The sequence below is a fragment of the Apteryx mantelli genome, chromosome 15 (genome assembly GCF_036417845.1).
Source record: "Apteryx mantelli isolate bAptMan1 chromosome 15, bAptMan1.hap1, whole genome shotgun sequence".
NCBI lineage: Eukaryota > Metazoa > Chordata > Aves > Apterygiformes > Apterygidae > Apteryx > Apteryx mantelli.
The window spans coordinates 13,249,135-13,261,724 of NC_089992.1; the positions used below are offsets into that span (position 1 = coordinate 13,249,135).

A 12,590-nucleotide genomic window follows, 5' to 3' on the forward strand; every position below is an offset into this window, starting at 1 on the left:
TTTCAGCAAGAATTTGTGAGAAGCCTGTTTCTAAATGACTGTTTTCTAGCTAAATCCCAACCCACAAAGCTGCTGAGCCTTAGGCACACATGAGATCTGAAGCAAGATTCTTCCTCTGTCCTATTGGCTTAAAAGAAGAATTCCATGATGTTCTCATATTCCCTAAGTATGTACATTAGGGTTGTTTTTCTCTGTGCTTCTGCCTGCAAAAAATGGGAAAATATAGTTCTGTAAAAGCACTGCTGACAGCAGTGCAACTTCTTTATGTAGCATTGTCAAGCCACCTCAGCTCTGACAGTGCCAGATGTTTGCTGAGCACATCTTGCTAGGTGTGTGAAGCCAAGGAGGCTTTTTTAATGTGCAGAAACTTCTGCTACAGAGCTAGCACTTGTGAATCCAGATCTCTAGGTGTTTTCTTCCATAGTTTCTACACATCACATTCTGTATGGAAATGCTATAATCTAGTCTAAAGGGAGTAAAAAAGATCACGCTGAACTGTGACTTACTGTATAACGCCCACATAGTTCTCAACTTGCATAGCTGTAGCATTTCTCCAGTCCTTCTTAAATCCAATCACCAAGGTATTTGGTTTCATTCTGCCCAAGCCGGAGGCCTAACAATATTAAAACACTGCTTGATCAGGTACACACACATGGTCTTACTGTAAATGAGAAATAATGGCAAAAGATAACCGAAGTAATGTTCTGGAGACACTTACAATGAGATTGTGTTTCATGAATGTCCTTCATGCTCATACCCAAGCAGAAAGTGGAAAGATTAGCTCTAAATCATCCCAACTATAAATGATTTTTAGATGACAGAAATGTAGTTTTGCTAAATTAGCATTCATTTGCATTTCTTCTGACATGCTCATATTAAAATGGCTCAATAACTTGGAATCAAGAGAGAATTCAAGCGTCGTTTGTATGCTTATACTAACATAATAACTTAAAGCTTTTATCGGATTTGGAATATTCAATAGACAAACTGTGTCTGAAGTCTCTTAAAACAGATAGGCGGAGAATGAGGAATGGATACCCTCTTAAGAATAACTTTTTTGCCTTTACTTTAGAAATGGTTATTGTTCTATTTGTTGTATTCTTTCCAAAAGATTATCCAAAACTAGCTGAGCATACTTTAAAGATAAATTAGTTTATAACACTTAGAAAGAATAAATCATTTGTCAGGATGTTCGATTGCATCCAAAACTGGGTGTGGATGCTAAAACTTTAACTAAACAGTAAGGGTTATCAGATTTGAATTCATCAAACCTAATTTTCATAGAAACCTTAATATTCAATGTATTAGGAATCATGGGGAGGAGACCCACAAGTCTTGTCAAGTTATTACACAATTTGCTGATTTTTACTACTAGCAAAGAAAAAATGGATAAGAACTATTGGAATCTTGTTTTATTTATTTTTTCCTAGTAGGGCTGATACACCCACACTGTATATATTGAAATGAATAGCTGTTTTGCAAAACAATATAAATGTTTTTAGGGTATTATGGTGATGATTATCCTCTCATCTGCTGGAAGGGAACTATTTGTGGTCCAGTGATAGTGTTTAAGTAGTAATGGAAAAGAAGAGATCATCAAACTATAATAGTTCTCAAAAACATCAGAAGGAACTCCTACTGAGACAATGCATAAACCCAAGGTGAAGTATCCATGTCAGGCTTCGATAAAACAAAGGGATCTTTTTTAATATTTCATCTTGCTCAATTGTACTGTCCGTTCAGCCAGCATACTAAGAGCGCTGGTATGCTACCAGTAGGTGACTATTACCCAGAGTGTTTTAGCTGATTCTCTACTATCTCAGCTTGCACTAATGTCTTTTCAACAGTGTATTTTGTGCAAAGGATGGGAGTTTTCTCCATATTTTGCCTCAGCACGTGTGCATTTAAGTATTCATGTATGTGTGAGAGAGGGAAATGGGAAATATGAAAACAGTGCCTCTGTGTGACCTTCATTAAGGCCATTTTAAATGGACTGTTGGAAATGATCTGCTGTATCTTTAGAGAAATAGAAAAATACTGCTGACATTTGTTTATTTAGATGGCCTTCCCTCTGCAAAAACATAGGCTTATTACACATTTTCAGTTTTCAATGAATGCAAAATTATTCTCAACTATTTAATATCAAGCAATAGATTTAATTTGAAGTGTACCAAATATTGGCTGCACAGACATTCATGTGTTGCCCTATAGGTGCCTCTCTTTATATAATAGGCTCTTGTTCATTTAGGAGAGAATCAGTCTGCCTTGTTTGATAATTCTGTAGAACCAGATCTGTTTATGAAATAACCTGTAATATAAATATATGTACCCACAGGATGCCCCTCTCTATTTGTAACATTTTCCATTTATACGTAGGACTACTTAACAAGTAAACAATAATGCTTTACATAGAGGGATTCTTTGATGTAACACTCTTCTATGTGTTCTGTAAACAAAAAGCTTACTTGAAGGAGACTTTTGACTCCATCTCTGAAGCTGTCAGCTGCCACTGCTGCATAAAAGGCTTTTCTTTTGTTCTTTGTAAGCCAGGCCTGCTTTTTTGCCATGCCACTGTTCATCTCCTTAACACACAGCTTGCGTGGTCCCTGCATGATACAGTAAAATATTTTTAAGAAGGCTTTGTATTATACATCACTCAGTGATTTTGAAGGAGTTACCTTGTCTGCTGTGGGAGCGAAGGGAGAGAGTCAGAAAAATACATTTCCAAAAAGAGTCCACAGAGATTCAACCCTTTGAAAAGAACCGTGCTGCTAACATAATTCACATTCTGTTCGAGAGGGCTGAGGCTGTTAATGCTACTTAAATATAGTGATTCTGACAGAAAGAAGGACTACTCCGGATTGTAACATCTTAGAAAAATATCTAAGGTATGATGAAGCACCTCAGAGTGAATAAACTCCCTCCCTGACTTGACTACATAAGTAAGGCTCAGCAGGTCTAAATATACATCATTAAGCTACTATCTACTAGTAATAAGAAAAAAGGGTTGTTGCCATGCAATTAGAGATGCAAATGCTTTTGTCACTAGGTCTTTCCAGTGGTCATCTGACAATTTAATTAGACAAAATCCATCATCTGTATATCCAAGACACAAGACAGATGATACATTTACTTTGTAGTGGGGAACGGGTTGGCAGTGGGTCCCCAAAAGATCTGCCCTGGGGGACATCACTAGTTACTACAAATATGGTCTAATGCTGATGCCTATTAGCATTTTGAAAATTCACATTCAGCAGATATATGTGCTTCTCTGACAAAGCAGTAAATGACCTCATTGGGACAAAATGGAGTTTAGACACATGTTAAACACACCAAACTCACTGAAAGTAATCATACTGAATTCCTTTCTAGGCAGCTGGCCTGCCCTGGAAATGTATGTGCTGGACATGTTGTTGAAAAGCTATTAGTAAGAAGACATGAAGGCTGCAAGCCGAGCCTTTAGAAAGATTGAGATAAATCTGGGGAGCATGCACCTGGAATTTAATTGATTTCAAAGATCCATGCTCCTAAATTTATGAGGTTAAGGTTTGCTAAGCCTGGTTTATTTCCTTTCACATTGTCTTTTATGAAGCAGAATTAGAAGTCCAGATCTTCTGCAGCCAAGATGAATCTCAGAGAGGGGCACTTAGGAGGTCTTGGACCCTGTTTCTAGAGTGGTACTGGGCTGGACAGGTAGTCTTCGCTTTCCAAGGAAGAGTAGAAGACAGAAGTGTAAGCCCCGGGAGCATGTCCAACAGCATCAGAGACTGGATGTGCCAGGAGGAGGCAGTTGGCTTGGCCACACTTGGAGTCCAACAAGTAAGTTTCTGTGTGTCTGGCTATACAAGTGGTACCAGTCTGGTTTGTTATAAGCAAGTGGTTTAGTTTGCTGCAAAGTTTCATTTCATGCAGAAGTCATTCCTTTGTTTGCTCTCTCCTTTTCTTTCTTTTTTTCCTGGTGTTTTTGAGGATGCTGGCAAGCGGTTGTTTTGGTTCCAAAGGAATAGATAACTAGAGGAATCAGTAAACATTTCATACAATATAAAATCAGGAAGGCTTGCTGGACTCGTGCTCAGGAGATTGTATTTCAAAATTCATACTTAAGAGCTTTCACTTTTGAAGTTAGTATATAGTAGCTTCTGCTAAGCTAAGAAACTGGTTAAAACAGAGCTGAAGGAGAGTTAGGTTTTTTCCATAGCAAATAGTGTAAGTTCAAAATTTATTTTCTTTTCAAGAACATTGTAAAAACCCAAACTGAAAGAAATTCTCTCCAAAATGAAATGTATAGGAGGGATCGCTTAATTCAAAATCAATTTCTAAAAGATGATTTTCAATGTAAAACCAAAATGTCCTTCTCTCAGAACTTTTCAGCCTTACTGAAACTTTCTTTGCCTTTCTGGAAGAAAATGGGATGCACTATACATTTATATAGACAAAGAAAAAGCTACAATATATTTAGTTTCAGTAAATTAGCATTGGCTGATGGAAAAGGCCTTAAATAAAATTTCCAGCTAGTTCCAGCTAAAAAACAGAAAATAGCATTGAGAAAGAAGCTGTGAAATCATGTGGCAGATTTTACATGTCATGCTTTTATTTGCACATTTTTATTATAATTTTAAAAAATTAATGAGTTTTGATCTGATCAAAAGTAGGCTGGGTTGATGCTGTCCCAGGCATTGTCCCTTACATATGTTTCTTGCCTCCTTATGGCCATTTGGCTGGGGAGTACAAGAAAAAGGATGCGAGAATCTGCATGATCTTTCTTTACTGTGATCATGCTGCATTTTGGGGTGATAGTAAATTCACTGGTGTTTGCTTGGATTTAATGGGTTTAACTTAAGAAGAGTTTGATCCTGATAGTTGGAAGAGTAGTGTGAAGACTTGGGAATAATAAGCTGAACAATAAGGTTGAAGTTTCTTTGTGGGTATGTCCTGTTAAAAAAAAACAAAAGAGTCTAATCCTTCTTCTCTTCTCTCCAAGGAGAGTCTAAGGATAGAGTTTCACAGTTGGCTTGCACTGTGTAAGGTGATTCACCTAGCCATACTTCCCTACTCGTCCTTTTGTAATCAAGTTAAAGTTTGTGCAGTTGTGCAATGAGTCCAGTGAATTTGCAGACTGGATGAAAACTAGCCTTGCAAAAAATATTTTATGTGAAGGCAGGGAGTAAAAGCAGATTTGCCCTTCTCGCTGGTAACTCAGACTGCTCAAGCCAACATGCGACAAAAGCCTTAGAGACATACAGCTTTAAACCATCTCTATGTTCAGTTGGCAAATTTATTTCCCATCTCTGAACTATCCATCACCACATTCCCAGAAAGTTTCTTGCTCCCCTTTGGGAAAAGGAAATGGAAGATGCTCTCTTTGGCACAAAGACTTCTGGTCCCAAAACTTTGCACATAGCTTGTGATTTTTCAGCCTTTGAGGCAAAATATGTTGGATGTTACATTTATGGCTAAGTAGTATTGCTGTATTTGTTATGACATACATTGTAGGCTGTTCTTCAACATGATGCCTGGGTTCTTAGTCATGGCTCTCTTTGTACAGAAGCTTATGTGCATAAGCTCACCAGCTTGTACTGTGACAGCAAACTAGTTATAAGTGCCCTCTGTTGACATTGTGACATTTCTACTGACCACACATAACCATTTTATCATCAGCTTGTTGCCACAGTTTTAGAAATCACAAAGGTTCATTTTGTTGCACTTTTATTACCAACTAAATTAAATTTAGCTTAAACTGCTGGAGAAATAATAATAATAAAAAAACCCAACAAAAATGTTTACAGTAGCACAATGGATTTAGGCTTTTATAGACTGAAATTAAATCTCAAACACTAAATGAAAGTGGTAATATTAGAGAAACATGCCTAATAATTCAGAAAACTTGCTGAAATTAACTTTATGAAGGTGCCTAGTCTCAGGATCTGGTAGGGATTGATTCTGTGCTTACTGAATGCAATGGCAAAGCTCCTATTAATTGCAGTAGAGAGGATTAGAGCCATTCACTCTTTTTAGATTCATTTGATTTGGAAGGGATCACATGTAGATCTCCTATACTCCCTTTCTGCAACGTGGCAGCAGCAAATGAATTATTCCTATGCTCATGTAGAGGAGTGCATTATCCTGACTGGACTGACTCTATTAGTTAGATTCTGCAGCCCCTTTTGGTGACATGAGCCCTTTTTTTCCCCCTCTGAAAATTAAAAGGTTGTTGTAATATTTAAACTACATTTTTTCCTCTACACTACAAACTCATCTGTTTTTGCTCTGTCCTTATGAAAGACTGTCTCTTCATCCTTTAAAGCACATTATTTCCTGTGTATTTATAACTAAAAATACATTTTGCTCCTCTCTTTAGAAGATCTCAGAAGAGCATGTCTTATCCTCAAAATAAGCATTGCTGTGATTTTGGGGAAACCACTGCACACACATCTGAAATATTTGCCAGCCCCAACACTGCAAATCAGTGACAAAACTGGAAATAGAGCTTAGGTAATTTGACTCTTGTGCTGTACTCTTGGAAGTACTCTGCCTCCCTCATTTTTTTCAGCCTTACTGTGTCCATTTTTTTTAAATCTTCCCTTGTAATGCTTTATTTTTTCAAATTTTTATCATTTGTTGGTCCATCTACTATGAACTCTGAAATGCGTCTCAATGAGGCTCTTACCAGCAGGCTGTGAATCAGCTGCTAGCTTTCTTGTCAAGACTTATGACAAAATTCATTCTTAGTGCAAATCTCTTTCATGGTCTGCACAGAAGCCAGTCAGCATCAATGGGGACATAGTGTGCCAGGTAAGAGTGGAATGTATAATGGAGATCTGCAGCACCCACTGGTGCTGAGTTTTTAGGTTTATATGAGTTGACCTTACCATATACACTTCACAACAGATGCAGAGTCCATTATTCTTTGTGAAAGTGTGTGTGATGTCTAGCAGAGCAGGTCTGATCATGGGAGCTCCTGTTAATACTATGCACTGGGGTCTGTTAGGAGGAAAAAGGAGGTTACATTTAATTGGATAATATTTTTATTCTGAATAAGCCATTCTATTGTTCACTGGAAATCTTACCTGAAGTTTTTCACATGATCTTCCACCGCAGTTAATGCCAGAGCACTGTCTAAGGCATTAATATAGTAAAGAGCCTGTGCAGAAGAGCCCCAATTTACTTCTGCATATAATAAAGATAAATAATGCACATTAAACCACAGGCTTTTCCTTAGGTTCTATTACAAAGGTCAGCAATCAAGTTACCTATGAGCCAAAGCACAGTATATTCTCTCATGCTTCATAGATGCAGATCTATTGTTCTTCATGCTTCATAAGAATAGAATATGTTTGGTTTGTGTAATGCAAACACAAACATACAAATAAATCCTGTCTCATTCTTTATATAAAAAGCATAGGGAATATGCTTCCTCTGCTTAAGGAGTGTTTTCCTCTCTGTTTCATTACCTTTGTACCCTTCTCCCACGTACAAAACAGCCTGAGTACTGCATTTGGTGTGGAACTTCAGCAAGTTCAAATTAAACCATTAGGAAGGAACATTGCTAGTGCCAGTGAATGGAATAATACTTTTTTTTTAATAAGATATTTGACATTAAAGTACATGCCCAACTAGGGCATTCAGGTCAGCTTCCCGTTAGTTAGTTTGGCTGTTGAATCCTTACTGTGCCAGTCCCTTCACTTCAGAGGACTAACATTTTTGAGGCAAAGAACACCTTTTGTAGAAGAATTCCTGTGCAATGTTAAAATGTGTTTATATCATTCTTACTGCTTATGCTAACCTCTCATACAGATCTCACTTTAATATAAACTCAGAGATATTCAGTCCATAATAGAACTGGTATTAAAGGTAGCTTCCAAGGGGCAGTTCTGTATCCTATAGACTGGGTTTTGCCATTACATTTTTAATGCATACAAGATTTTGGGAAATAAAATGAGGCAAAAAATGCCTATGTCCACCCAATTGGAAGAAGGGAACCATTAGTTCCCCATAACAGCAAGAGTAGTCAATAGTGCACTTTCAGGACTTGAAGAGGGCAGAAACCATACTGGAATAGTTCCCAAGAAGCCTTTTGGAAGGTAGCCTGTCAGTCTTGCTCTGAAGAATCCTACAGTAAATCTGGAAGGAGAAGCATATTCTTTAAACCCAGAGAAGCTCAGTTCATTGTGGTTACAGCAAACTCAGACCTACCATTCTCTGGACAGTAAAAGTCCAACAAGGTCTGGTTCCTAAGCTACCTCAGGTAACTTAATTTTGGGTTTAATCTAGCTATGAAAATACCTAATGTAAAAATCTAGATAGTCAGATTTATTTTAAAAAGCTCATGTGTTGATACGGTGGAATTTGATCATTCTACTATATGAGTCAAAAATTGCTCTCCAAAAACAATTTTGACATTTATCTTTTCTTCTCTATGGTACAGGTTTTTGGTGGAGGGAGACAGCTAAGAAACAGCTTTCCACATTTTACTTTGAGATCTACGCGAATGCAGATCATGTCTGGTTATGTCAGAATACAGAGCTACTCAGTGCAACGGAGTGGAGTTTTTTGTGGAGGGGTCCCTTCCAAAGAATATTACACTTTTGTTTAGCCTTCAGTTGTTGGTAAATAAGTGCTGAACAGAAGTCACTATTTTGGAGAGTGGGAAAGAGCTTTCGTACAGCGTCTTCAGTGAATTTAACCTGGCATTATGCTGCTACTTTGCAATAAGGACATTGACAATATACTAGGCAAAGGCTAACAGTCCTCAAATGAGCTTCTGACAACTTTCTTTTGAAAGACAGGCACATTCTCCTACAACTGGCAATGTTAACAGGGAGAGAGCCACAGAATATCCCAGTGCATGTGAGAGCTCAGAAATAGGGAAGACATAGAATAGTGCTGTAATTTACATAGAGAAGAATCAGAGGCTCAGAGCAGGTGCTGCTATCCCAGGCCAGCTGTAATGAAACCACATCCTATGCTGGGGAGTTTGCCTCTCTTCTGTTTGTGTTTTCTTTCCACTGCAGAAGTAACTGAGATGGTTAGCAGTGAAGTCTCAACCTCGGTTAGTTTTGTCCCAGGTATGAATAACCAGACTGCAAAGTCTCATATTGGTGCTGTATTGTATTAGGGTACAGATTTCTAAGGACAGCTCATAGGGATTTCTAGGGACAGCTCCTGTGGTTTGCTGAGCTTCTGAGCTATTCTTTCCAATAGTAAAATGTGCCTGTTCTTCTTGGCTTACTGAGAAATTGTAGGGAGGTGCTGGAGGATGATCAGTTCACAAGTAATTTAGCTTGCATTTTTGTTGTACAGTAGGCAGCAGGTTGCCATTCTGAGTGAACACCCCAAATGAGACAGCTAGGAGCATGCCAAAATTCAGGGAAGGCTTTATGTTTAGGTGGAAAAAAGTTACAGGTGATACCCAAGTAAAAGTCCAGATTAATCTGTAATAAAGATGTGGTGGGAATAAACTGGTGTGCTAACAGGTATAAACAAAGTCCTGGACTCTACTTGAAGTGCTCGTTAAACAGGCAAAAATATGCCAGCCTATTGCCTTAATCTATATATAAAGTGGGATTTAATGGGATTCTGTGATCCTCTAGGCTTCCCTTTAGAGAAAGTCATTGCAGAAAAAGGAATGTCTAAGCAACAGATTTAGGAACACCTGTAAAGTCCACAGTGGCTCTGTATCATATACAGAAAGTAATAGTGTCTCCTGGCCTTACCTGGTTTCTTATATGTTACGTAAATATATAAGAAGAGCTCAATGGCGTAAGTGATGAGAGCTGCCCACCAGTTGATGACAAACATGACACCACAGCACAACAGGGCTCCAAAAAGTGACACCCACATGTTATAATATCTGAATGCAGGTCTCCAACCTGTTTAAATGAGAATTGAGAAAATTGGAGGAGCAGAAAATCTGTTGAGCAAATGCTGATCCACTGATTTTGAACATACAGACCCATGTGCAATTTGCTTCAGGCTCTGTCAGAAGAGGTGGGAGGGGAACGTGCAAACTCTGAGGCATTGTGGGTATCAACAGACACTTCCACGTATCGGCTGAGGCAGATTTCTATACATACTGAGTACTGGGTCTTACAAGCCTTTCGCTGTAATCCTTTTTCTATTGCTTTGTCCAGCCTGACTTTGAATAGCCAGTCTGTTTATATGTATTTTTGCCAAATCAGAGCTCACTAGTTCAGAACTGAAAATAAGTTTTCTTTTAGCTTCAGGTAATAGGCTATTATGTCCTTTCGATGCATATGTGTAGAACTTGTTAGCAGGAGCTAAGCACTTGCTGAGGGGATAGTATATGCTAAAGTACAGCTGTCTTTTAAACTTTGCCTGGCCTCATTGCAGAAAAAAAAATTTTGCAATTGACTTTAAAAAGATATTATTCCTGCTGCTCTTCAGCTGTAGTATTGAATCCTTCTCCTGCTAGCAATTAAAATGATGAGGCAAGCAGTGAGCCTCCATGGTTTGCAGGTCTCTGCCAGGTGTTTTTCAGAACAGACTCTTTCGAGAGGGAAAACCATTGAAGATACAAGGAGAGGCTGAGCAACCCTATCTTGGATCATCTTTGTAATGAGGGAATGGGAAAGTCCTGCTGTGAAGAAATTTGCTGTCTTGCAGTCTTGCAATTATGATAATCTATCACTGTGAACGGGCAGAAATTAACTGGAGGAAATGAGAAAAGGAAAAAAATGACTGTGGTTTTGTCTGAAATGTTAAGTAGCAGCAGAGTTGAGCCTGATGCACACACGAGGTCTGTAGAGGTAGTTTTTACTCGGCTCCAAGGCAGTGCAGAGCAGATCTACATTTGTTAAGCTGTGCAGGTAATTAGTAGAAGTGCTCATCTTTTCTGCCCTCTGAACAACTGGCACCATGCAGGTCTATAGGAAAGGAGTTGATGTAGGCATTTATGCGACCACTCCAAGTTTCTTCATGTTGGAAATCAAACATGTATTCCTCACTGCTTGGGCTGAATAATTGATTCACAGCAGTAGGAAATTGCCTTTCCTGTTGGCCCAAAGGATGTTGCTCAGCTGATTGACTTCAGGTGTTTGAGTGTCAACCCTTCATTCATGACGATGATGAGGATAATTCTGCTGTGGTGATGCACAAGCCTGTAGGCCTGTATGATCCCTTGCTGCACAAATGTAGAGGGGCACCTCTCTCAAGTTATCCTTGTACAGGGCCTCATTGTGCTCCACCCTACAGTTCTGCCATTAGCTCCTGCAGAGCTGTGTTGATACTTTTTTGTGGACCTGTTGTTGATCTACTTGTTCCCTTATGGGGAGTATCACTTTGAGCACAATTGCTGCTCTTATTAACTTCCTGCAAATTTCAGTGTAGATTTGGGGGTGAGGGGCATAATGGCCCCACCACCACACCTTGCTTCCTTGGCCAGAGAGAGCATCGGTTTTTACCCACCTATGTTGGGTGATAGTAAGGAAAAAACATCCTAGGGAGGAGCTTTCCTGCTCCAGTGTGAGCCACTGAAGTCTTTTTCATGCTATACAGCTGTGTAGAAGAAATACAAGGACTAGAGCCATTAGTTTTATCTTTTGGAGATAAATGCGTCATCATATTGAATGGGAGCAGTAAAGCCTCAGAATCACGTAGCTTAGGTATTTTACAGGTACTGCAGCTTTCTCTGACAGTCAAAAACCTGCTGAGATCAGGCTGTAAAGCCCATATTTAAATCACTGGAAAATGCAGACTCACCTGGAGATTTTGCATATGATGCATGAAAACAGGAGAAATTAATCAAAGCATATGAAGCCAGGAAGAAATTGGAGATGATGGGAGCAATGGTGTTCAGTTCAGCTGCAAGACACACAAGTCAGACATTTGCACAAATTTGTGCAAATGCAAGGTTATATTTGATATTGTGATTCTACAGATTGGCTATTAATGATGCAGATCCATGGCAAATTTCAGAATTATAAATGTATAATTGAGAGGACAGATAGATTTCTTAAAAGACTTACTGTTAAATTTTATTGTTTTGCTTTTTAAATGGCAATCTGAATTCTCTCCACTATACTACTCATTTATTGACAGTGTTACACAGTTTGAATTTGAAATCTTGGAAAAACTAATTTAAAAAACCTAACAGTCCCAAACTACTGCCAATGATGGTACACTAAATATGGTAGCTGGGATTTTCTACCATCAGTGCTAGCAATTTGGGAATTGCTTTGGAATTGGCTGTGGGGAAGACTTGGCAGATAATGCATCCTAATTATCTCAGAATTACCTCAGAGCTATATGCCATATAAACTGGAAAAAACATTTTCAAAGCAGGTGACATTAACTTATTTGATCTGGTTCTAAGCACTGCTCTGTCTCAGCAAAGTGAACAGGAATTGCACCTACTTAGTATCTTTGAAAATCAGGCTATCATGGCATTAAGACATTAGTAATGTCCCTGGGATTTTTTATTTTATTTTTGTTTTGTTTTGCTTTGCTTTGCTTTCTTTTGAAATAATGGAATTGCTGCCAGGACTTTGAGTGTGCTTGGACTCATACCACAGTTGACCTGAATGGAGATTTTTCTTACCAAAAGCAAAGAATTGTATAAACTTAACAGATTA

General features: G+C 38.5%; 1 protein-coding gene across 1 annotated transcript in view; it reads right to left on the reverse strand.

The window, feature by feature from the left end:
- Positions 1-12,590, reverse strand: part of SLC12A1 (solute carrier family 12 member 1) — a 49,698-nt gene that overhangs the window by 13,834 nt on the left and 23,274 nt on the right. Inside the window, exons 14-19 of the mRNA XM_067305216.1 lie at positions 11,719-11,820; positions 9,714-9,869; positions 7,068-7,167; positions 6,870-6,981; positions 2,466-2,606; positions 507-613 (exon numbers count right to left, since the gene is read on the reverse strand). Of these exons, the coding sequence (XP_067161317.1) occupies positions 507-613; positions 2,466-2,606; positions 6,870-6,981; positions 7,068-7,167; positions 9,714-9,869; positions 11,719-11,820 (718 nt within the window). The remainder of the gene's footprint in view (positions 1-506; positions 614-2,465; positions 2,607-6,869; positions 6,982-7,067; positions 7,168-9,713; positions 9,870-11,718; positions 11,821-12,590) is intronic.